At 38.1% G+C, this 26882-nt stretch overlaps 1 protein-coding gene across 1 annotated transcript; it reads left to right on the top strand.

Annotated features, from left to right (window-relative positions):
• The first annotated feature begins 7908 nt into the window (after nt 1-7908).
• NTS (neurotensin) lies at nt 7909-25718 on the top strand. The gene is made up of 4 exons (XM_074827111.1): nt 7909-8687; nt 12837-12898; nt 19049-19273; nt 21944-25718. The coding sequence occupies exons 1-4, from the start codon at nt 8627-8629 to the stop codon at nt 22088-22090; spliced, it is 495 nt and encodes a 164-aa protein (XP_074683212.1). The 5' UTR covers nt 7909-8626; the 3' UTR covers nt 22091-25718.
• Nucleotides 25719-26882: the final 1164 nt, after the last annotated feature.

Here is a 26882-nt window from a genome sequence, read left to right as displayed (position 1 = left end):
AGGCCCAAGCACCTAAACTCTAGAGGATAAAAGGAATATACTCCATTGGTTTCTACCCCATCCCGCTGGCTGCTAGTATCCTAATTCCTGAAGCACTATAAAGAAAATATAGCCATCTATTAAAAAGGTATAGCAGCTTTTGACTTAGCATTGACTCAGTCCAAACCCACAAAGTTGTTTGGATAATTAATTCCCACTGATTTTAATACGTATAGATACTTTCACTGTTTAAGCCTAGCTACCTTGTGCTAGAAGATGTAGCATTAGGGGGAAGATGGTCAGTCCCTGACTGACTGAGACTGCCGGTGCAGGCCTGTGTGATGGTTTGAAGGCCTTACTCAAAAAAGATCTAGTTGGTTGGGTGCATAAATCTATGACTGGGACTGGTATACAATCAGCTATGTAACCACAAAGGGTATATAATCTGGCAAGAAGCTGCTGCCATTGAATTATATAATTGAAAAGCACAGGTTCAGCACTGCAAATACGAATGACATCTAGCAGCAGTGTGTGATGGCCGAGGGAGATGGAATGGTTGTTACCCACGGCAGAGAAGTGTCCTATTCTCTTCTCTCCTCCATAGTGCAAATTACTGTTAGAAACACATATTGAATATGACCCTGGTACAAGGGCTGTAAGGCTGTGTTATGATGGGGCTGGTGTCTGCACACTGTAAGCATTTTAAAACACAACTGCAAGCCCTATTCGATGAAAAGAAAATATACAGGATCACCCAGCACAGGCAATTTGATTAAGTCAGCATTATATCTGAAATACCTGTTATAAACAAATGTGTAAATAATAGCCAACTTCTTAGCTCTAATGTTTATGTTTCTGAGAAACTTTGGAGAGTGATAAAGTTGATCAGTGTTCGGTGTTCTCTACTAAGGTCAGTAAGAGTTGAATATTTGAAAACCCATAAAGAGGGTTAATCAAATAAATCTGCCACTTTAACTGAGGCATTGGTCTATGATGCACATCTATCTTCTGTGGCTTTAGACTGTAGGGAGTAGGAGCTATCTACACTTGCTGTACCTGTGTAAGCCTGCCACAGATAACATGCCACACCTACTAAGTTTTTGAACTCCTTTACACTTTCTAACACCCCTTAGCTCTATAGGGATGGTATCTAACATTATTCTTTCTGCATTAAGACCTCAGCTGGCTGTTCGCACAGCAAAGAGACCTTGTCTGTGTAAAAAAACGTTTTCCCTTTGGTGATATTCATTGAAATAGAGGCAGAGAGGTTCACTTCCAATGATTTACTTTGCTCATAAAGACATGGCCCTATGGAGTGAGACCATTGCAGCTGCATCTATGCAAAGCTATCCTTTACTTGTTAGCCCTAACAGTGAATAACAAGCTGTCTCACCATATACAGAATACCATATACCAGAATACAGCTGGAGCACTTGTTCATCCAGGACAGACTGGGGACAATGAGGAGTAAAGGAGGAAGAAACTGAAGTTTGTCTCTTTGCCCTAAATATTTATTCCTGATTTCAAAAAATTTCAGTTTTACCTAAATCAACAAGGGCACCACCAGGTTAAATCTCTTCAAACCTACTTGTAATCTTTGACTGCTAACATATTTTCAGTTGATGCCTAAAGTATTCCATAGGTATCTCACTAAAATCAAGAGTTGCAATCCAGGCCTCACTGCTTAAATCAACAATTCATGTTTCTCAGTGTAGGTACATGAAATTTACAGATACAGACAAGCTTAAGTTTTAGCATTTGAGTCATGCTACTCATCTTCTTAAAATTAGGCATGTATGGAGGTGTTTGCAGGACTGGGGCTACATCATCAAGTGATTAGAAAACACTCCCCTCTGGGTCTCAATTAAACATGGCTCCAGTAGCACAAATCAATGCACCAAGGGGGGTGGTTTGAAGCTGAGATCATGTCTACAGCACAAGGCACGGCTGACATCACCATGTTAATCTGGGGTGTGAGCGCTCTGTGCTTGCTGAATCCCCTAGTTTACTTGCAGTTATAAGAGCACAACTGTTCTCTTGCCAGTCTAACATATTTCTATTGGGAGGAAGAGAGGGGCGAGAGAGAGAAGTGAGCAAACCAAGGCTTGATGCCGTTGTGATATGGATGGCAATCACAGATGTGGAAATACTGTTCATGACACCTCTCCAGGAGGATGCACTGCTCTGGATGGTTTTGATAAGGGACGGAGGTAAAGATTGCAGCTCTTCAGCATTCCCTGGGATAAGCCTTACCAGTAAAAACAAGGCTGGTGTAGGTTGCCACAGATGACAAACATTTTTTTTTCCAGAGCAGTGTATATTTATAAGCTGTATTCTCGTTTAGACATGGCTATAGTTAATTAATGTTTGTAAAGCACTGAAATTGAAAGGTGTTATGCAAATGCAAAATTTTCTTCAGATGCAAAGCCTTATTTTATTTTTCAGAAAGGGTGCTTGCTTTGTCAGTTATGTTTTTGCTTATGTTGTAAATGATTGGTTGCCTGTGTTTGCTGTTGTAACATGTATTCTTATTACCACTTTGTTTGCCTTTATTGGGATGTCTGCTTTTCAATCTCTAAGGAATTTCTTAAATGCTATGCATGCAAATTTCAGTTCACAGATGTGCAAATTACATAGATGCTTTCCATCCCTCATAGGTAAAAGGCTGGAAGTTGCAGAAGGGGTGTATACTTGGAATGTACATGCTGGCACAGTACTGAAACCACAGCTCTTTGAATTCATATTTTGCCTCTGAGGATTACTCCTAAATCAAAACCAATCAGATTTAACAATGATTTTTAGATGGCCTACTCATAAATGGTCAAACAAAGCACCTTGTATATGAAGAATAAATTTAAAACTAGTGCTTCTGTCCTGCTTAATGAAATTTTCTGAAGAAGGAAAAATAGCTAACAAATTGAATAATGAAAACACTTCTATGAAATGCAGCAGTGATTCTCAGTCTTATGTTGCAGTAGAACTGTGGAAGACTGTCCGTGACTGTGAGGCTCCCTTTTATAAAAAAAAAATTTAAAAAAAATAGAAGAGGCTACTCATTGATAGGAAACCTCTTAAGGACTCCTGGTGAAGAACCCGTATCTGGCCAAAATGAAGGTCTCAGCATAATCTCACTGATTTACAGTACTAATAAGATGTTGCCTCTCTACTGTGCACTGAAGAAATATTCCCCAGTATTTTTAACTCAAAATCTTTTCATGGCTATGTGATTTTAAATGATTAGTTAAAGTGAAATTGTCTCTTGGGTACAAGGAAACAGCACAATTATTTAAGAAATTTGTGAAGGTGACAGGAAAGACAAAATAGAATGATTTCAAGGGTTTCAGTGTAGAGTCCAATTCCTACTTACGTGATGTAATTAAACCAGTGTAATAGTTCATACTACATGTCTTCAGTTACCATGTTCTAGGGAAAACTGAAGAATAATTGCAGACAAAAACTGAATATCATGGGAAAAAGAGAGTCACCCTTCTGAATTCAGATCAATTTCATTTTGCTCTTTCAGGAATTGTGGATAATCATTGTTATCTGATCAGTCTAACAGTAACACTATTAAAACAGTAATTTTGCATCTTGTAACTATTTCGTCTGTTTGACACAGAATTTCAAAGCATGATCACTCTGATAAACAGTGGATTACATTAATATGCAGTCTTCAGGAAAGTTATATCAGGCTTTTCACCCATGTCCACTGTATATATTACATCCTGAAACTTAAATTAAAATATTCATAGCTCACTGGAGAGAAATGAAAAATTGATTAACTTAGGTATTTGGGGAAAATATGTAATCAGAGAAATGCGAAAGATGCAGTCTGGCCTGGGAATGCATTGCTGAGAGGTGAAAGTAAGGAGGAGGTGCCCAAAGCATATCTCCCATGACACACTGTGGTGGCACTTCTAACTGCACTGTTTGCTTTCTCAGATAGGAGGATTCTAGGAAAAGCAAAAAAAAGGAAATGGAAATTAGGAATAGGAGGGAAGATTGTTTTCGTATGGCCTTTTTTATCCAAAATCACTTTTCCTAAACAATTTCCAAACAGTTACATATACATATGGCCAAAAGGTTCACATTTTTAGTGGTTTTAACTGTAGGTGTGTGGGTGCATATGTGCTGTATTTGCTTTATAGTAATGGAAATATAGAATCTGTTTTTTTCATGAGAAAAGTTAAAGAATCTCAGAGTCCAGAAAAATCTAACAATTGTGCTTTAATGGGAAAAAAAATAATTCAAAAGAAGAAATGATACTTCAGATCATTCTGTTGTGATGATACTTCAAAATTTTCTGTGACTTGAGAATCATGATCCCCTGGGGTACTGAGATGTTGTTGCTGTTTGAAACGTCAAAGCATCAAGAAAAAAAGCTCTGCCATGCATGTAGACCTCATATGTATAGGCTACACAGAATGCCACTTTCTCAGTTTCAGAATCCGTAACTTTAAAACATAAAGAAAATAGCTCATTAGATGTCCAAAAAGTTTCTGCTGATTTGCAGCTCCTTAAAAAAAATGTGTTACAGATTTGCTGCATATTAAAAAATATTTCTGTTTCAGATAATAATGTGCTTGCTTATGTCTTTGGGTTTTTTCTACAGCAGTAAGTTCCTGAATATTATTCAGTTGAGTCCTCAAGTTTTCCTTAAAGTGCACAACCTCACAAATCTAAAAAATCGAGTCACAGAATGGCTAAAAGAGATTGGATTTCAAGTAGGGAGGATGCTTAATGTTTTACATACTTAGGAATGATCCAGTGTGTTAAGCATCATCTCCTTTTTACTTCTGATTTTTTTTTCTGATATCCTCTGCTGTACAGATGATGTCCAGGATATTCAGCAGGTGAATAGACCATCAATTTATGAGCATCACTGTCCTGACCACACAGAATAAAAACCCTAGACATATTTTAAGCTCAGAGAAAGAGATGCTGAGAACTCACAATGCCTAGGAAATTCAACTGCAGTGTCTGACTATGCTTTATGTTTTAAATGTGCTTTCAAATACCCTTCCCTCTCTGTCCTGCTGCTTTGCTTGAGCTGACACGATACAGATTAATTTGAGTCACCAGTTTTCTGCCCAGCATGTTAACCTAAACTGCTGATAACCAAACTGTTGTAGGGACAAAACAGCTTAATCACCACAACTAAATTCAAATTTGAGATTGTGAGTGAGCATCTTGGGCCAGTTTGCTGTATGAAATTTTGTCTTGCTGACCACCTCCAGAATGATTCCTCTTCTAGTTTCCATACTTCTATAACTACCGCAAGGTTTGGCTAAAAACTGTTTAAAAATCCACAAAAAAAAATCTTAAACATTAATATATTTAATGACAAGATTGAACAGCTTGAATTGCCTTCCATTCATTCTCACTGTGTTTATTTCTGTTCCCAAGGCATAAGACTGCTAACTGGAACATCGACTGTTCCTTATTATAGTCTCCAGTACCTTCTACTGCAGGATCATTAGCAGAATGGTTTTCTCCGTCTGTTTGGTGATTACAGCTTTTGTGTTTGGTGTCATCCATATGTTATGATGGTAGTTTTATGTTCCAATGACAAAGTAAATGGAGGTTCATGTATCTGTTCTTTCATGAATCTGCCATTTGCCTGATTGTTTCACTATCTTCATGCCTCACAGCTGTGAATGGAGCTGATTTATAGGCCTGGACAGGCTGTTTAAATCACATGAGGGCAAGTAAAGATAAACTGAGTTTCCCAAGCTGACTGGAACTAATAAATGTTTTCTTTAGCTGAGGAATATTTAAAACGAGAGACCCATCTGCAAAGAGGTGGTTTGTTTTTTTTTTTTTTTCTTCTTCTTATAAAAGCTTATCTGGAGCACATTTCTCATTAGTAGAAATGTGACATGAAGATGACTTGAGGAAGTCAAGGTGATTTAGGGAATTAGCTGTTGAAAGGGTTAAAATTCCTAGTATGCAATTCTTAATGGAGCAGTAGAAGCTACAGATGTAGGAAAAAGGTAGGAAAAGTAAGTAAAGGAGCATCTGAGAAACAGAAGACAGTTTAGTTCTACTGAGAAAAAAATATAAATGTCCAAGCTCTGTTGCGCCTGATACAGGGGATTTGAAGACAATATGTCAAGAACGTTCAACGTGATAAGAAAGCAAAGAAGATTTTTAACACTGAAGTTTCTGCCTTGTCATTTTCCAGAAAAAAAAAAAACCAAAACAAAACAAACACCCAACGTGAAAACAGAGTAATGATAAAAAAGATTATGGCCTATAACCTACCATCCTCTTGAAATCACTAATAATTAGTATCTCAGTGTAAAATATATATACCTATCTATAAATGGGCAACAATTAGGTGATCACAGATTTTAATGTCAGGAAAAATAGCCACTACTCTATTCCTGAGGAAAAAATAAAACTTCGTTCCTATAAATTCCAGTTATGTAAGAATATGGGCAATTACACTATTGAAGAAATCTGTGACAGAGAGTAGGCACTAGAAAATATCTATGAAATATGATTCTCATTCATAGAGCTTTCTAAACTGCAGAACACCCACAGAGCGAAATCAGCTGCAGATTGATCTTTCTACATCATGGAAATAATAGAAAATAGGACTAGAGGGGAGTGTGAGTGGCTATCTAATCTAACCTCTGTGCTGAGGCAGATGAGCGATAGCTGAAACTTTCTGGCAGGCTAGCACAGCCCATACAATGTGATAAACATGTTTTGGGGGTTTTGTTTGTTTGCTTGCTTCTTTTTAAATTCTTAGTAGGACAGAAAGATGTGTTCCCAACTGTATGCAAAAATCCATGTTCTTAAAACAGCTAATATCACCGGGATGCACTCTGCTTTATTTCTGAATGTACTTATTGGACCATTCAACATTCAAATCTAAATTTTGTTGTGCTGCAAAAGTTGATTCAGCAACGAAGGAATTCACTTAATTAAACTTTTCTCACCAGGTGTTCCTTATGGCAGGATTATGAAAATTCTGCGTGTTTTCTGTTTCTGCGGCATCTATTCAGTCACATAGATAGGCACAGAGGGCCCCGGAGGCAAGCAGCACCCCGCTCTTTGCATTTTAAAGGAAACTTTCTGCAGTGGAGAGAATATCCACGCCAGCTGAATCTACCACTCAGGGAGTGCGTTCCTGCTATGTGTGGCATGTGTATCTGTCCTTAAATGTATTCACAGAGATCAGAATGTTCCGCATTGTAGTATCTGCATTCAACAGATGGAGCATTTGCCTGTATCTGAGAGAAAAAATCACAGTAAAAGCAGTAGCGCGATGGAGGCCGATGCGAGTCTCCAGCTTTACATTTATATACTCGTATGTTAAAGATCGCCCTGCCCTCCCCGCCACGTCGGACAATGTCCGTGGTTTTCACGGCTCAGAAGCCGAGATGGAAAAGGCAGAAGGCGAGCCCGGCACAGATACGGGCTCCCGGGGACGCACGGAGGGCAGGGCGTGCGGGGAAGGGACAGGGCACCCCCCGGCGTCGCACCCCGCCCCGGGGCTCTGCGCGCCCGCTCCGCGCCCGCTCCGCCGCCGAGCTGCCTCCCGCCTCGGGTCCCCTGCGGGTTTTACTGGGTCTTGAGCTCTGGGCGGTGTTCACGGAGCCCGGCCTGTGCTGGTAGCTGAGGAAAAAGATCTATTATAAAATTCAACCAGGAAAAGTACATCTTAAGGCAAATGTAGGAGGGCGGACTCTCTCGAAACCACAGCTGTTGGCTTATGGCAAGCGCTCTTCAGAAGTGATAGGAAGTCTCGTCGTGTCGGGTAGCAGAAATTTTTGCGCATCTATGAAAAATCTCTATCAAGTTACTTTCCTACTTTCCCGTTATCTTTCTCACACACACAGATTATTTTTTTTTCTGCTACCCATGCTCGATGTCACACCCCTGCTCATGCCCTGGGTTATATACCCCTGCCCGTGCCCGCTCACACATCCCCTGCCCATGCCCGCTTTAACACCCCTGCCCGTGACCGGTGTGCGGTTCTCTCCCCGTTTTTTTCCCTCGCTGAGGGGATGGTAAAACAGATGTCAGACAAAGAGCATCAGCCGGCGACCGCACAGGGACCGCGGCTCTACGCGCGGTGCGCAGGTTTAGGCGCAGCCTTTTCCCGCCCCTGACCTAGCGCACAGCACGCGCCAGGGGTCCGAGCAACTGCGGTAACTTTTTAAAAAAAAAAATAAAAAAAGAAAAATATTTCGGGGCTTTTCGAGATCAGAGGATAGTTGCCTTTCGGGAAAAGCCCGTTCCGACCGCCCCTCGCGGCGGTGGGTGCGGGGGTTCGCTGCGCGCCCCGCTGCGCGCCCCGCGGGGCTCCGCGTGCGTCAGGCGGCGACTGGCGTCAGCGCTGGCGGGCGCGGAGCGGCGGGAAGGGGGCAGCGGGAGCGGAGAGGGGGTGGGGGGGTGGAGGAGGAGGAGGGAGGGAGCTTCGTCAGGAGGCGATGGCGACACCGCCGTGACATCACCCCGCGGCATATATAGTTGGGGAAGGGTCCGGGTGCCCCGTCTGGTGCCTGCAGCCGCCCGCCAGCGCGCGTGCTGAGGGTGCGGAGCGGCGGGGCTCTCTGTCTGTCTGTCTGTCTGTCTCTCTCCGTCTCTCCCCAGGATTTATGGACTTTACTTTCTAGAGGGCGGCGCGGCAAGGATGAGAGCCCAGCTGGTGTGCGCGGTGCTGCTGGCCTTGGCCTCCTGCAGCCTCTGCTCAGGTAAGTCCCCGCCGGCGCCCCGCGCCGCCCTCCCTCCGCCCGGGCGCGGCCCCGCAGCGCGGCCCCGCAGCGCGGCCGGCTCCGCGGCCCCTGACGTCGCTCCCGCAGCCTGGGGCGGGGACCTCCGGCGTGGAGGTGAAGTCACTTCGGGCTACCGCGGCTGCACCCAGTTGGCGCCAAGGAGCTGGCCCTGATAACGGGCACTGGCCGGCATCATTTTTCTATCTCTCCCAGAACTTTCTCCCTTCATACAAACCGTTCCGTCTCACAGCACCTACACCATGGCAGTTGGCGTACACTGGAAATACAGATCAGTGTTGACCATCTGCTTGATTAGGCTGCCTCATTTGTGATTTACTGAATACCATGTATTTCGAAATTTATCATAGGAATTATAATTCCTGCAACTCATAGGAGCAGCTGCCATAATCCAAATCAACATGAATATATATGCACTTTAGTCACTTCTTAGGGACAGAAATACAATTTTAGTATTCTGGGGAAAAAATTGGTAGCAGGTGATCTGAAATGATGACAAAAGATGCTGAATCTGATGCAGATCACACAATAGGAAGGTTAATGTAAGTGAATTTCTACTTCAAGAACAATTGCTTGAGAAACCTAAAAAAAGAGGACCATATATTAAAATGCATTGCCTGTTCCTTTTGAAAATGACACAGCTAAGTGTGTGTCATTTGTACCCTAAGTTTATGACCAAAAATAGGTATGGTGGTGATTAAACAGGTGTATGCACACAGGCATGAAGCAGAATAGGCTTCAAAATCCAATCTTAACTAACTTGTGAATTACTTTAATTTTTAACTACACAAAATGTAAAGTGAAAAATTTACAAGTAGCTTCATTTTTCAGTTTCATTATTCAGGAGGACTCAGAATTCCTAATTCTCACTTTAGATGAAAGTTTCCGATTTGTATTCCCCTGCCGAAGAAGGACGTTAACACACACAATACCTGCATTTTATCACAGTTTAAACATAATCATACTGTATATTATAGAGAACTGGTGATCTTAGTGACAAGGCTTAACATTTATTATTTTCTCCCTATATATTTGAAGCTTTTTAAACCATTACTTGACTAGTGTTTTCAGTGAGGCTGTTTCAAATTCAACTGTTTGTAGAGCCTGAATGAAAGACCACTAAAGTAAAAAAATTTCAGTGGAAATTAAAACAGGCTCATAAACCCCCCCCGAATCAAAATTGTATATGTAACTGACATGATCGTTTATTTGCTTGAAAATTTGAAATTATATTTAAATGAGAAGTGCCATGGAGAAGCTTGTGTGGAGGGGCCAAATCAGTTTTAAGTAATATGGACAGTTATGTCATAAAGAAAATGATAATTCATTCTAATTTTCTTTTGAAAATGTTTGCCCTCAGGGGAAAGTGTGTAGAATGTAACTATTCCTGTAGAATGTGAATATATGAATAGAAGCTGTATTTCTTGTCAGCAAGAAGTGAATCAAGAGAACATCAAACTGTGTGAATTTCTCTCTGATTTGAACGATAATGTGTAACCAGACGTTTTATACATTGCTCTCTGAGAGTTTGCTCTTTTTATGCTTTTATTTCTCATCTGTCTCTTTCACTCTTGAATTATGTGGATGTGGTCTCTTCTCTTCCTCCTCACCTTGCTTTATTCTTCACTTGAGGAATCTTGACTGGCCTCCTAAATAATGTCCTCCAGACTTCTCAATCAAAATGTTTCTTTATACATACCTGTCTTCCACATCTGCAGCTATCTTCTGGCCTCGATGGTGTGGAAGCTGTCTTCTCTCCTCTATAGAACATAAAAAACAGGTGCTAGCCAGACACAAGTCCTTTCATTGTCCTCAGCCGGTATGACCCAGGACACCACAAATCATGATGCTGTCACACATGTGCCACTCACCCATTCACAGGAGCTGCTGCTATCATTAGTAGAAATTCAGCTGAGGTGATCTTGTGCTGCCAGCAGAATTCTGGCTATGGTAAAGCCGTTAAGAGACCAGGTAACACTGACAACCAGTAGTGCTGAAAGGGCTGAAGGGCATTAGGTTGGAGATTTCATTGCTAGTGACTTGCTGTAATACTGATCTACAAACCAGTCTAATACTTTCAATAACAACTTCAATGCAAACAGTAGGAATGAATGCAGTGTGCTGGTAATGCAAAGGTGAACAGGAGCATAACTACAGAGGAAGATCGGTGTAACACTGAGAAGTTTTTGATGACCTGAATAATAGAAACGAGCAGCAGTGCAACAGTAAAAATGCAATAGCTTAGGAAATAGTAGAAGTTCCTATTAAAAGCTCTTTTAAACAGAAGCACAGCTGTTGGAAATGTCTGAGGAAATAAAAGACTTGGTCATATTATCTGACCTCATTTTTTTTTCTGAGATACCTAATTTTTTCAGCCATGAAAGGCAAACAAAATCAAAAAATTTGTAAGAGAGCTACTTGCTGTAGCTAATGGTAAGCATTAAGGTAGTAAAGTATTGAGTCTTCTGATGCAAACTGTACTATGGTGTGCTGTCTTGAGATCACATCAGACACAGAGGAGGGCCACCCTGATGAGTTGGGGAATACAAGGCTATTACAAGAGAAAATAGATGAGAGTCTACTAGCTCTGGGCACAGCCTTTCAGTGAAGTATTTACTGGATTTCCCGTAATGGTTTATGTCCAAAAGGCACAGTGATCCTGCATTTGTTTGCTAATCACTGTGTAAGCACACCCTAAAAATCTAAGCGTGGAAGGGCTGTGATTGCTCTCAAAAAATACATGAGTTGTTTAAATATTACAAACAGAAAGGTATAATTTGTAGTGAAGGAAGTTCTATGTAAACCATTAAGAAATTTGTAATTAGAAATAAATTAGGCTTGAATTTAGAAGAACATGAATAACCACTGATAGTCTGGAAGAATTCCCCAAACAGGAAACATAGTGGTGGTGAGATCTTGTTATTAAGATTGAACACGATAGATTTTTGAGAGCATTATAATGGTTGGCTTCCTGTGCTAGCAGAAATCTATGACAGATTAGCACATATTTGTATAAAAGGTCCCTTACAGTCTCATGTTCTGTAAAAGGTAGTGACACAGCCTGGTGATGATCCCTGAAATGAAGGCATAGGCAGAATCTATCCACAGATTCTGTGGTAAGGTGTTATATGCCAACAGCATAGATCATTTTGATGAAAGTGAGATATGACTTATATGAATATGCAATAGAGTTTGGTTTAGTCTGGTTTTAAATATAAGTAAGTGTATTGTTTGACTGCTAGTATTCCAGGAAAGATAAAATCCATGTGGAACTCTGTTTCTCTTGAAGCCTTAACTGATTTCTGCATATATCTCACCTTTGAGCTGTGATTGCTGCTACATTTGCAAGGCACCAGATCTTCCTTGTGATTCTGTACAGCGCAAAGAAAAGTTTGTGGCTGTTTTCTCTTTCTACTGCAATTTTTACCTTATTCACCAAATCACAGCTCTTTCAAGTCTGCTGATCTATCAAAGGTGAATTAAATTAGTAAAGAAAATCCTCAGACTTTCAGTCAGAATACTTTCTTTTGGTATGTGCATTGTTAAGAGCTGGTATCACAAACTGGTTAAGCTCAATTTCCTCATGTCAGTAAAAATACTCTTAATTTAACCAAGAATAATCAAGACTAAATCTTGTCAAGTAATCATAACTGCCATTCACCTAAGTGCTTAGCTGCTACTTAAATAAATATTATTTGAGAATAAATATCCAAAATCTTCCAAAGTAAGCAAAGGTAACAAAGAGTGATTATGAAAATCATACTGATTTTGAAAGAAGAATATTGCAGCAGTTTTGTTTACTGAAAGGGCTGCAGATTATTGGTCCTGTCTACCAGTGAACTGAGATTAATGAATCGTTTCATTCACTTCAATAAGCTTGATCATGCTTTAAAAAGGTAGTGAGTATCTATTGTAACATAATGTTCCTGTTACCTGAAGACTCCTCACAGTCCCTCTAGATCACTTTGCTGTGTTTTTATCTGACTTGTTTGTTTGGTTTTTGATTGTTTGTTTCTCTGAATTCATTGATATATCTAAATTCTGTGTGCTGAATTGAAATGCCCGTGATTTATGATGAAATAATAAACATATGTTTCTGGTTATTCCCAGACTCAGAAGAGGAAATGAAAGCATTAGAAGCAGATTTATTGACCAATATGTACACATCAAAGGTAATTATTTTTCCTCTTTTAGCTGATGGGTAGAGAGCAAATGAATTCTCATTACAAACCCAGAAGTCTTTGCACAAAGTAATAACCTATGGTCTAGACAAAAAAGTTCAGTGCTAGACATTACTTTGGTCCAAGATTTTCTCCAGTTCAAAGGAAATTTAAAGGTGTTGATGTGACACACCAAAAGTGCTCCTCACTCATAACACGGGTAATTTCATTAAACTGTCAAAACTGTGTTATGTGCAGAGATGTAAATTTGTATAAGGAAATGTGTTTCCAATAGGATTATGCCTGATGAAAGCTAAATTAACCTTGAGTCGAATCCATAAGTGATATTTTTATGCAGAACTTTTCCTATATGCATATAAAATTAAGACAGTCATAAAGCAAAAACTAATACTTATGCTGATTTTGGTTTAGGAATTTAATCATAGCGTTAGTACAGGAACATGGGGGCATGACTGTGAAAATATTAATCTGATAAATGACATTTCCTTGACAAAATGCCAGACTGTGAGCGATGTACATAGTCATTTAATACAAATAGACAAAAATTCAGTTCCTATCTCATATTTGACAAGGTGAAGCAGCAAGTGTTGCACATATGTATTGAACAGGCTGATAGACAAACACTTTCTCAACACTGTTATTTTCTGTGAATGATCTAAGAAATACATAGGTCTAATATTTCTTCAGCAACATATTAAAGAACAAACCCTGAAACAAGTGCCATGGTTGAATGTTTTAATTCTTTGTTCTAATGAAGTTCAGGTGGTGACTAAATTCAATGGAAAATAAATTGAGAATTAAAAATTTTCCAAAAAAAAAGAATTTCATAAGCCAGTGACTAGTTGAAGGTTAAGGACAAAACCTGCCTGGAAGACTTCTCTATTTACTGTATTTGCTTATATGTGAGCTTTTTACAGGATCCTTTGAACAGGCTAGAATAAGAAATGAGGCCAGAAAATAAATTGTTTTGATCTGGTCTGGCAGTTCTTAGGTTCCCATGTTCTTTACGGGCATGGTAATTAACCTCAGATGCCAAATAAACCCGTTTGCTACTCTCTTCCCTAAGGTGCAGAAAAATGTAATTGATATTCTTTTCCTGAGACAACTTTAAATGTAGGAGGCTGACAAGAATGGTTCTTTGTGTGACAAAACATAGTATGCCCTGGGAGAAAACCCTGCAGCTATTGGTATTTCTACTACTGACTTTAGTGAAACTGTGAATCTAACTTCCACTTCCATCTTTTCCTCCCTCTCAGCACAGAGCACAATCTCAGGTAACTAAAAATGCACAAATAGTGCACCAGTTGATAATGTAATTATGTTTGCCATAATACTCTTATATGCTGTTCTACATCATATAGCTTGCTACTCAATTTCCTTATGGTATATACCATAAGTCAAGTGACACTGGAAGTTGACAGAAACAGTAGATGCATGGTGGAGACATTGCTTTAGTCATACATTATACTGCCTTAAATCACAATCTTGGATTCATTAGTTCAATATATATTGTCTCTTGACATCAAGGTAAGGCACGCTAAGAAGTGTGCATAAATGCTTCTACAAGAGGCATACCACTATTTCATTCATTACTGAAATGACTTTTTTTTTTTTTTTTTCTTCTCTGTTGTCCTCTGCTAGCTTTTAACCCTCTTTAGAACAAAAGTATGGTTCTGGTGTGAGAGACAAATTTGAGGATGGTATGTGTAACAACTGTCTCGTATTGTGCCTGAGATCTGGTTCCAGTAGAGGTCAATTACTGTTAAATTGCATTAACTGTCTTTGACACTGACTTGGTAATAAGCAGCAAGGGAAATTCAGACAATTTAAATAGCATTAAGATGGGGGGGAAAAGGAAAAAAAAAGAAAAAAATTGTTTATGAAAGCTCAGATCTAAAAATCACTTGTGGTTCTAGTATGTGACAGAAAAAGTCTTCCTAAGTAGGCACTTGTGAAGCGTAGTATCAAGACTACAGCTAGGGTTTAAGCACACACCTTTGCAACATTCAGTAGTCTATCCAATATTATGGAAAGAGTTACCATACCCTTTTGACTTCACAGACTGCTGTCCAGTGTCTGCTAGCCCTTTTCAAACTGCTCTTTAAAGTTATTTATATGCTGAATCACTCTCCATCTTTAAAGAAGTATATCCATGCTTATTACAACCCGTCTTCAACATATAATACAGTTTATCACCCTTCCCTGCTATTACATCTCAAAGAAGATATGGGGATCAAACAAGGCCCTAAAATGCTTTATCTGTCTTTTCTCTAAGCTAAAATCCAAAGAGTCATTTGGAAGATCTGGTAAAACAACACAATCTGAAGTGTCACAAATATGTGGACAGTTATCTACTGTATCTCTTTTGTATCAAATAGGTAGCAAATAAATGCTTGCCTGAAACCACCACTTGCATGAAGAATATCCTGAACTCAAACAAGATTGAGATGATGTTAAAGAAAAAAAAAAAAAAAAGAAAAAAAAAGGTGTTCCCTTGAAGAATATATCATCACTAGAATATGCTCCACCTTTGGGATCCCTACTCACATTAATTTTCTGAAGTCTTGGATCTTCTAAGCTTCTTACAGTTCTAGGATGCCTACTGCTGCCTGTATGTGCCCAGACAGTTTAGCCTTCTTGTCAGAGACAGACGAGGTTACAGGTGTCTAGGAGTTACTGACTTCCTGACTCAGTCATCACATAAAAATTCATTACATTTACAGACATTAGTACACACCATGGAAGAACTTCCACTGTAACAGAACTCAATACCATATCTCCTTAGAGAATATTATTTCTATGGTTACATTCTGAATGAAATTCAATTACTATTCTGAAAAGGAACCACAGAGATCCTACATTACCCTGGGTTTTACTTGGTTATGAATTTGTTTTTAATTTACTTTCACTAGATAAAGACAGAATATAAAAAGCAGAGAATTGAAGTTTATTTTTCTGAAAAAAACCTGAAACATTTGGGAGGTATGTATTATAACATAAGAAGTATCTTACACAAAGTATCAAGGGTATCATCCAACCAGAAATGGAAGGCAAAAGATATATAAGTTATAACTTGGGACTCTCTTTAATCTTTCATAGGACAAGACTGTTGCCAAAGAAGGAAATATTCTCAAACTCATTTCAGTTTCTTAGATGATTTAAAATTCTATTTCAAGATACCTAAGGTGTAGGAAACTACATATCTGAGTCTTATTTCAGAAGCATGTTCAACAGTGGAAATGAATACATCATATTCACTTCAGCATTAATAACTTAAATTCTGATTCATACTGCAATCGCTGTTGTTCCTTCAGATCACTCCCAGATATTTTCCAAGTTAATCTTAAAATCAGTTCTATCTTGGCAGATACGGATGGGTTCCTTGATCTCTTGTGTAGGTGTTTCCAAAATAATGTCTTGAGCAACTGTAGTTGTTATTAGACCAGTGGGGAAAATATATCACACATTGGAAATGTACCTGAACATTTAGGTTATGGTCATCTTAAACTGTATTTCCACATATTCCTTTAGGATAAGGACCTCAGAGATTTCCCATAACCTATAAACCAAAGCTGTCTGATTGTAGTGCTTGCTGTAATAGTGCAAGAGAGTAGAAAAGTAGCAACTGCTCTGTTCAGTGACTGGACATGACCTGGAGAGCTCCATGTTCAGTTAAAAAATTTATTTCACCTTTGACTGAAGTTCTTAATGCTTTATGACCTCGTTCTGTGAGCTGGCAGCAGTGTAAGTCAGAAGCAGATGTACCCAGGTAAAAATACTTTGAGGTGATAGATGCATGGTTTTAATGGGAATTAGACTCCCTTAACAAATGAAGTATGCTTGCAGACAGCACTGCGAAATTTTTTTCCCCTAACCTCCTAAGTAGCAGCTAAGAACAATTTCATCTTTTGAAGTCTGCTATTTAAGTATTTTACTAATATATAGAGGAAAGTTCCTTTAAACATAGACATGCATCAGGCTAACATAAAGTAGTAACTTTAGATCAAAAAGATTATATAAATTATGCAAGAAGGCATAACAAATTTCTCTATCCTTTCCTCCTCTGTTCCCATCCACTGGAATATTTTTGGTTTTTTTTAACTCAGAACTGTCACTTGCTCATGTAGCATTGTCTCTAGATTTTATTCTTCATTGCAATTTAGCTACTGTCGAGCTAGCTTACATTTCTTTTGTATACCCAGGAGAGAGAATTGCGATGGAAAAGCCTCCTCATTTGCCATGGAAAGCTCCATACTTTTATATTTCACAAGTATTTTAAAACAGACCAAAGAAGATTTTGAAATTGCAGTAGACACTTGCATTTTTTTGCTAGTTTAACTTCTGTTAATTAAATTCGACATCCTGCAAAGAGGTTAATTTTTGTTTTGAACCTGTCACATCTTTTCAAATAATTCAACAGACTAATTAAGGCACCTAGATGGGACAACAGATGAGCTCAAAGTAAACAATGCAGAACCAATTTCAAGCTTTTGAATAAGATTTGAGATTTGTTTTCTTCTTAGCCTGAAAATAAAATACTTTTTTTTTTTAATGGGCCTTGTCAGGAGTCTGAGAACACATAGTGATTTTATTAAAAGGCAAAATTATTCTCATTTTGGAAGGCATGCATATATCAGATGTATATTGGGGTAATGATTATGACCAAAAGTTAATGTTTTGTAACTAATGCTGATAGAGATGCCAGCTTTTCTTGTTTCTTCCTCACTCCTCTTTATTTTCTTTCTTTTCCTTCAAAAAATTGTAAAGTGTGGTGAATATGCATAAATCTTGCGTATAATGCCCCTTTGTGAGGAAGGTGCTTTAAAAACACAACCGATTATGTGGTTACCTAATGTTCAGCTAAGTAAGCACTGCATCCACACTCCTAATGCTGTCAGTATGTAAAAGGCAATGTCTGTGTTAATGTAATACCATATTTAACTTTGTACATCCACGAAAAGAAGCAACTACATTTCAGTTCATAGGTAAAGTGTAATGCTAATGTGAACAGCAAAGAAGCCCTTGCCAGTAATAAATAGGAATTTGCTATTTTGCTTTTGATTGGAGATTTCTATGTCACCAGTTCTAGTTTAAGGAAACTAATTTCCATACTCACCACTAAAAGGAATACAATTTGAAAGAAATTATTTATAGTGAGAACAAAGAAAGCGGCAAAGACATGAAAAGCAGTGAATGAGGTGGGAATTAGGGTTTTCACTTACTTTTTTTCTATTGATAATCAAAACTGAAGAAGACTACTGCCACAACTGCTTGGAAAGAACAGTACCAGTAGAAAAGTAAAAATTTTTTTTTTCAACATTTTTAAAAGTTGAATAGGTCCTAAATAATGCAAGATACCGGAGCAAGCAAAATTTGAGACAAACCATGGTGAAATTTCTTTATGCCTGACTTTCTGTAACATCTCTGACCAGGTCCATTGTGGACCAGCTAAATACGGTTGGTCTGAGTTTTTCAGTCCTGTTATCAAATCAGTAATACATTTTTTGCACAGCTCTGTTTCATTTTTGTTCTATCTTCATCTAAGCTTGTAGATTCACATAGCTCAGGCTCATGAGTCTCCAGCATCCAAAACTTCTGGGGCTTACAGATTCCATAACTTCAGACCCAGCCTCATCAGACAGGTTGCCCTGAAGCAGGGACTCTGTTCCTTTTCTCAGGGAATTTTGAAATGACTGGTATTTGTTCTGAACTGGGGAGGAGCGTCTAGTTAACCACAGGCATCCACCTTGGATTCCAGTACTGGGAATTTATGTAGTGGGTTTGACTCATTGTCCTGATTTACACCTGTGAATTTATATTATACTAATTTCCATCTGTGTTTTTGTTTGCACCTGTGCAGAATGACTATGAAATGCTACCATTCTTGTTTGGTAGCAGTTTAGTTTTTCATCTTGTGTATCTACCTGGGGGGTAAGGCTGTGGGGAAACAGACTTAGTGTGTTTAATAAATGAGTTGTCCTAATTTCAGCACTCTCTAATTATTGTCTAAAAGTTGAGCAGATGAAAAGTACTTTGAACACACATACTTGTTCCTACCAAAATGTTTGAATGTCACACATTATTACTAAAAAACAAAATGAAAATTCCAACATGTTAAAGAGTGGGTGTTTGTATTTTCAGATTAATAGAGCAAAACTTCCTTACTGGAAAATGACCCTGCTAAATGTCTGCAATCTTGTCAACAACATAAACAACCAAGTGGAGGAAACAGAAGAGGTAGATGAAGAGGATCTCATTTCAGGAAGACAGTTTCCTGCTGCTCTGGATGGCTTCAGCTTGGAAGCAATGCTGACAGTATATCAAGTCCAAAAAGTTTGCCACAGCAGAGCCTTTCAGCATTGGGAGGTAAAACAAACTGTCAGAAATGCATGTTTCAACTGCTAATAAACTCTCAGGCTCTGTTTGTCGTGATGTTTTAAAATCCATATCTGTGACCCCTGACATACCGTCTGAGCTTTCCTTCTCTAATACCTCTAATATACCTCTTATTTAAAGAGTTGTGAATTAATGTAATTTCTGATGAGCTGCCTGTTTTTTATAACAACCCATGGATAAATGAGAACTATTCTTAACTACATACTTTCTCCACTCTTTGTAGCCATTCCAAGAAACCAAACAAACACATGAAAGTGAGCTCTATGCCAGAACACAAAATTAATATCTGCTTAACAGACATGAAGTTACTGCAGATTTATTGAGGAATAACTAAATGTAGGCAGAGTTTCTGAAAACCCTTTTAAGGCCCTAAGGCAAACTGCATTCAAAATGCATGGACACGTGCCCATGTGTACATGTAATTTTACCAGGTACTCTGGGCTTCTCAGCATTGCTAGGAAACTGGTAGCAAGGGAACTCTTCCTTTTCACTTCGTCTCACCTAAAGAGGGTCCTGGAAGTTGACACTATGATTGTATGAAGATTGCTGCTCTTATATAGTGCTTGTTTATAGTCCATTTGTGATATTTATCTTAGTGCAGTGATCACACAGATGCACACTGGGCACAATCCACTTACATTGTCATATATTACTATAAAAACTGCTTTGCTTAGCAAAAAAATGTATCTCAGTGTTACTACCCACTTTCCAGTAAACCCAGTTTCTTCAGTCACAGGTTCATGGCTGAATCTTCATCCTCTTTTGTTTGCTGAATCACAGCTCTATATTTGCAGGCTTATTCTCAAGCCTTCATATTAGCTGGGATGGTCCATACAAAAGACTGCAACATCTTTGAGAACCAGTTTTCTGAGGACTCTTTTCATCAGTACATTTATTGCTGAAAAGTACTGTCCTGGTTTCAGCTGGGATAGAGTTAATTTTCTTCCTAGTAGCTGGTATAGTGTTGTGTTTTGGATTTAGAATGAGGATAATGTTGATAACATACAGATGTTTTTAGTTGTTGCTAAGTAGTGTTTATACTAAGTCAAGGATTTTTCAGCTTCTCACGCTCTGCGAGCAAGAAGGCTGGAGGGGCATAAGAAGTTGGGAGGGGACTCAGCCAGGACAGCTGACCCAAACTGGCCAAAGGAATATTTCATACCATATGACATCATGCCCAGTATATAAACTGGGGGAAGTTGGCAGGAGAGGTGGATTGCTGCTCGAGCACTGGCTGAGCATTGGTCAGTGGGTGGTGGGTGACTGCATTGTGCATCACTTACCTTTCTTGGGTTTTATTTCACTCTCTTTTTGTTATCTTCCTTTTCATTATTATCATTATCAATTATTACTACTACTACTACTATTGTTATTATTATTCTATTTAAATTAAATTATTAAACTGTTCTTATCTCAGCCCACAAGTTTTACTCTTTTTTCCTTTCTGATTCTCCTCCCTGTCCCAGGGGGAGCAGGGAGGAGTGAGTGAGCAGGTGTGTGGTGCTTAGTTGCCAGTTGGGGTTAAACCATGACAAGGAGATACCACAGAACTGACTATATGCAATAGCCCATATGACTTAATCACAGTTTCTTACTTTGCAGTTGCATCACCTCTTGTGGTGGTTGGGAATCATCACTCCTAAAAGTATGGCATGTGAAATTGAAAAAGAATATTCCTCTCTCAGCTTAGGAACATGCTTATGCAGTGCAGAGGTTTATAAGACAATAAAATAAGAAGAGATAGAACCAGAGGGAGAAGGATTGAAGAAGGCTTGAAATAAACAATTTCTGTAATGAAGGAAGTTCTTGTGATCTTACTCATCCAGGATTGACTCCAAAGTCTGTTGAAACCATGAGAGTTTTTCCATCTAAATAGAGTTTAGATGAGCACTTATTTATTAAGTAATTAAGTAAGTGTTTGATTGCTTAGGGAAATACTGAGGTGAGTATAAAAATGTTTTCAGTTTAATACCTTTCAGCCAGACAGTAGGAGTGTACTTGACCATGGAAGAACTTGGTGTGATAATGGATGAAATCTTAACAGATAAAGCAGGAATGAATCTAAACAGAACACTTTGAAAACTCCAAGTAAAATTCAAAACACAGTTATATAAGAAATTTTGATTGACAAAATTTTGGCTTTCTTGTTCTTTATTTAATTTCTTATTTATTTATTACACATTTTGACTTTTTACCTGTAGGAAGTTGCAGATAAAAATATTGCTCAAAATCAGCAAGCAGTGGGTGTTTTAGGAGATGTTTTGCCTAAATGAGTGATTACAGAGTGACAGTCATTAGGAGGTTTTCAGGCAATTTGAGTTTTAGTCCAAGGAGGACATACCAGCTTTTCTCTCTAGTCAAAACCAATGATCTCATTTGTTTCAGTGGAATTTAAATATCACCTCTCTAGGATTCAGCTCATCTTTAGCCTGATCTTAGTTTTGTGTCTTAAATTTTGGGCTTTTTTTTTTCTTTCCCCTTTTTTTTTTAAAAAAAAACCAAAAAAACCCACAACTACTATGGTAAAGATTTTTCTTGGTGGCAGATGTTAAAATAAAGTTTTAGAAAGCTTTCTAAGAATTGATGATTTTCATCACCAAAAAAATCTGTTAATATTGTGTCTCTTCTTGCATCCTACAGTTACTTCAGCAAGATGCTTTTGAGCTAGAGAACTCAAGCCAAGATAAGGAAATAATGAAAAGAAAAAATCCCTATATTCTGAAACGGCAGCTACATGTGAACAAAGCTAGAAGACCATACATACTTAAGAGAAGTTCATATTACTGATGCACCAGAAGAAAACAATGTATATTTAGTTTATAGGTAACTGTGCGTTATGGTTATCTTACTTAAATCTAAAATCATACTTGTGTGAAAATATACTATGGAAAATCATCAAGATTATGACATAACTGTGTCTTTTTTGCAATTGCTGTTTCTTGATTGTGATTTTTTTCCTACTTGAGATTAATTGGACCAGTACATTTGCAAATAAATCTAGTTTCCAAGCATGATGTATTGTACAAAACTGAGATTTCAACATATTTCCAACAATACTGTAGTCTTTTCCTATTTTATAAAGCACACCAACATACACCAAGTAAATTGATATTGTCCATAAACCCTACTGAGAATCTTACAATTTCTTAATGCAACACCTCAAACATATATATGCTTGCAAATTTTTGTATAATACACTAGTCAGAAGTGCCACAATATTTTTTGTATTGGCCAGTTTAATTTATTAGGGATTAGGTCTAAGGAAGGAAGAAAATACTATCAGCTACCTATTAAATGACAATTTCAAAATTCGTATTTTAAATAGCCTGCTTGTAGATGAATTTTAAGTTCTTGACTCCTAACTTGCCACTGAAGAGCCATAATTTAAGAAAACAATACATAAATGAGACTTTAACAAAGTATGCTAGTGAGAACAAACCCAGATGTGCTTCAGAGTCCTGTATATCACTGACTAAATAAGGAAAACAGTTTATTAAATCAGTAAAAGAATTTACAGTGTCTAACTAATCTATGAATGCTCAGGGGGGAAAAAAAAAAAAGACAAAAAAATAAAAGCTGATTCATGCTCCTGTGCTGTCACTGTCAAAATACTAATCTGGTTATATGAGAAACTTGGGAGAAATATTTGAAAGAGGAATTAAAATCAAGACATCTTAAAATTAAAAGGCATTTCCTTTCCTTCCCCTTTATACATTTGTAATATCAACAGGCAGTTTCAGAGGTTAAAGACAGTCTTAGAAGCTGATGGAGTGGGAAGCTCCCAGTATAGAAAAATTTGTTTTCAAGCTGTGAGGAATCAAGTGCCACCTGTAACTTACACATTTTCCAGCTCTGTGTCTGTGGTGTGTACATGAGACTGGGGATCCCAGTGATCCTGGGTTCCAGTCTGGAGGAAAACAGTCTGATAAAACTGGGGGTCACAACAACAACAACTTGGATAGTCCAAGACCCATGAATCCTGGATGCTCAGACCAGGAGGCAAAAAATGGGACAGACATTGCTTTTGAAAATCTACCAGTTTTCTGTTTAAGGTATTTCCTCAAAGCAATGCCGTTCCAACAGATTGTCAGAAAAAAACACTCAGAGAATTTCCAAATCCTCTCACAGATCAGATTTTCTGTCAATTCTTGATAAACATATACAGGGATATGCATAGAAAAAACATATCCATACCAATGGTTATACCAACTTTGTTACATGGGGAGGGATGGTTTTTTTACAGTAAAATGTATTTGCACTATATTAAAGCTAATTATATTTCTTTTTCTCACTGCAAATGTTATTAATCAGTTTATTTATTCAATAGCCACTAAATGCATGCACTCACAAGATATAGCTGAGCATACATGAATTACTGTAATAATCATTATGACTTGAATACTCAAAGCACTTAAGCACATTTTATCTCAACGTATTAAATGCTTAATGTGCTTAAGGCCTTTGCTTAAATAAGGTTCTAGTAGATTCATACCCTTTATTTTTTTATGAAACTGTTGTAGGCTTAGACTGGAGTATGCTCTCAAGGGGCGAAGAATCATCCCTCTTTCCAACAGACCCACAGGCTCCTTAGTCCTATTATGGATACTTTAAATTCCAAATTATCTGTTTGTCTGAAATAACAAAGCAGAACAGAGTTTGTTCCAAAATTCACTGCTAGCAGTATAGCAGGAACAAAGAAAAGAAGCTTCAGATCAGTATTTCATGGGGAACACAGAAGAATAAGATGAAATAGGTTGTCATGATATTTTTTCTCTTGTTCAGTTTAAGAGTATAAGAGTTAAAAAAAAAGAGTAGGCTAAGGTAATGTGATTGTCATCTGATAGAGAATGTTAAAATTTTCTAAGACAAAAGCACCCTTCCAGGTTTCATTTTGAAGGTGATTTAGATATTCAGGGTGATGACAGAGGACCTCAAATGATGATGATTTACTGTTCCACCCTCATCTAGTGCTCCACACTCAAGTGAGACTTACCCAGTGACTGCGTACTTGTTCCCTGCAGTGCAGAGTTAACAGATTAGCCAGACTGACTGGCTGAAAATGACTTAAAATAACCCATTTCCTTTCATCATGCTGTGAATCCACACATGGTCAGCTACTGTGTGTCACTGGAGGAGGCAGAGCTTAAAAAATGGCAGGAGGTAGCTTGTTCAGTTGTTCCCTAGGCTCTGATGGAGGGGTTCAGGGAACTGTCAGAGGAATGTCATCCAGAGTGAGAGACGGTCCTAACCAGACGAGGAAACAATATCTATAATTGTAACATGGTCAGTAAAGATACAAAAGCCAGTGCTGGCATTTTAACTTATTGGTCATTGGTGAAAAGCAAGCATAGCAGAATTAAAATATGAAAAAACACACTTAAACTAAATGATTAAGCCAGATATACAGATCTGTTAAGGGGTATTTTGATGTCTGGGGGACCCTTATTTTCTTGAAATCTCCTCTCACTACTAGCTGTTGCTACCTCCTGATGACCTCACTGTAGTGGAATTGCAGCCTGCCTTTAGCCCTCCTTTTTGGATGATGGCAGCAAAAAAATAGGCAGGCTTATTCATATTTGTCTCTATTTCACACACTGTCTCAGTGGGATCCTCAGCGTACCTGCTTTGGCCCTAGCTGTGCATTGCAGTGGGTGCTGAATGCAGTTCAGACCGGAGGAGGCCCTCACAATATGTAAAGATTTGTAAATTCAGACAGATTTTTTTTTTCATTTCTTTTTTTCTGCATCTCATAATTGCCTTAAGTTTGAAAATGTTGTTTTGAAGACCATTAACTCAGATTGCTACCTTGGCTTAAAGAACTGCCTCTTGATATGGAGTATTTTTTTTTATAAAGGCAATTACTGAGAGCTTTGCTGTCTTTGTCTCCGAGCTCATTTTTCCTATATATTCTATTGCTGATGTTTTTACAAAGTTCATAGATGAATAATTACACCAATTATTCAGAAACTTTAGTTATTTCTCATACTCCTAAAATATTGGATATTGTCATAAAGAGCAATTGCAGAAACCTCTCAGTTATTTCAAATGTAGAATTAAATGTAACTGAGATTTCATTTGATTTTATATATTTTTAATAGCTATCATCCATAATCTTACAAATGCCCTATACAAGAAAAGTAAAACATAGATAAGATAAAGGAATAATTTTATCATCTCTGAAGCATATATTCGTTAGTTTTTCTTTAAAAGAAACATTAAAAAATAATAGTATTCTCAAAGTTAAATGGGATAAGTCTTCAGCTTTCTTGAGTCTTGCTTGTGGTATATTATAAAATTTGTGCTTTTCAGTCTTTCTATTATAAGTCTAAACTTTGTTTAAGAGTTTAATGGCTGTGGTGTGAACAGAGTGGATGAAATGTGGAGTTTGCAGATTAAAAGAGATTTAATTTTGCGATGTATGATTGTGGCTATGTCTTATACCCTACTCTTAACTAACACACAATGGAGACATGATAATTTGGCCTTGATCTTTATTCTTTTTCCCCAAGATTAGTTATCAGTTTGCACTATGTGATATCAAACTGAAGATGAAAGCCACCACTATAATACTTGAGTGTAGGAGGGCAGAAAGAGAAGCAGGTTCTTCTGAAATTCCCCAAGCTTCCAGACAGTTAATTGATGTTCTCCATATCCAAAATATTGGACTGACTGAAGACAGTCATAAAACAGAGTTGCAGTGAGCCAGCAAAATAAAGTATACTGACTTCTGTGACATAACAATAGAGTCAGCACTTGTACCTTGCTGTCCAGGAAGCAAAGAGAGTGGACAGAGGGGTTGATCCTCACAAGGAACCTGGGGAATGAGATTTTTCCCTGCTGCCAAATTCAAGTGTTCAAAAGTCGAGTGAGGCTGCAAAAACCTGCAGATAAATAAATATCTAGATAGACAAACAAATAAATAAATACCCCTGACATCTAAATAGATTGATAAATAGATGTCAAATGTTTTTTATTTCCCTCCATTTACTGGACTGTCAGGGAGCATCTGAATCACATTTTTAAGCTTTGTCAACAAGAGGAGCTAAACCATATTTGTTTGGTTTTATTCATTGCTACTTATAATTGACATTCTCATCCAATGTCTTGAATCTAACAGGTGTCACATTAAGACACACACAAAAGCACAATGTTGATGATCAGATTTCAAAACCTGTCAGATCCAGGATACTGACAGACACAATAATCAGTGAACTAGAAAGAGCTTTGTGGTACCTCATTAGTAGGCAATCTTTGGCTGGCTGAATGACTCCTCTGAGATAGCAATACGGGGAAGAGACATGGGAGACACCCAGGAACTTTTGGAGGGGTGCCAGCTACTGAGAAACATAAAGCCTTTAGGAGCTGTTAGTTGCCTAAGACTTGCTTTTTCCAAGTAGAGAGCATACAGCTGTTGTCTTGGGACACTCATCCCTTCATACAGAAGAAAAAGATGGGACTATACATAACTAGACTTGAATTACCAAGGAATAGCATTTGTCTGCTTGAGCTCCCAGCATGTCAAGTACCAGTCTGTTTTGTCTCAAAAGTTACAGTGCAGTACTAGTCTGGAACCATTTTC

This window comes from Strix aluco, chromosome 5 (genome assembly GCF_031877795.1).
Source record: "Strix aluco isolate bStrAlu1 chromosome 5, bStrAlu1.hap1, whole genome shotgun sequence".
NCBI lineage: Eukaryota > Metazoa > Chordata > Aves > Strigiformes > Strigidae > Strix > Strix aluco.
Note: the sequence above shows the minus strand (reverse complement) of the source record. Positions and strands in the feature narration are given on the sequence as shown.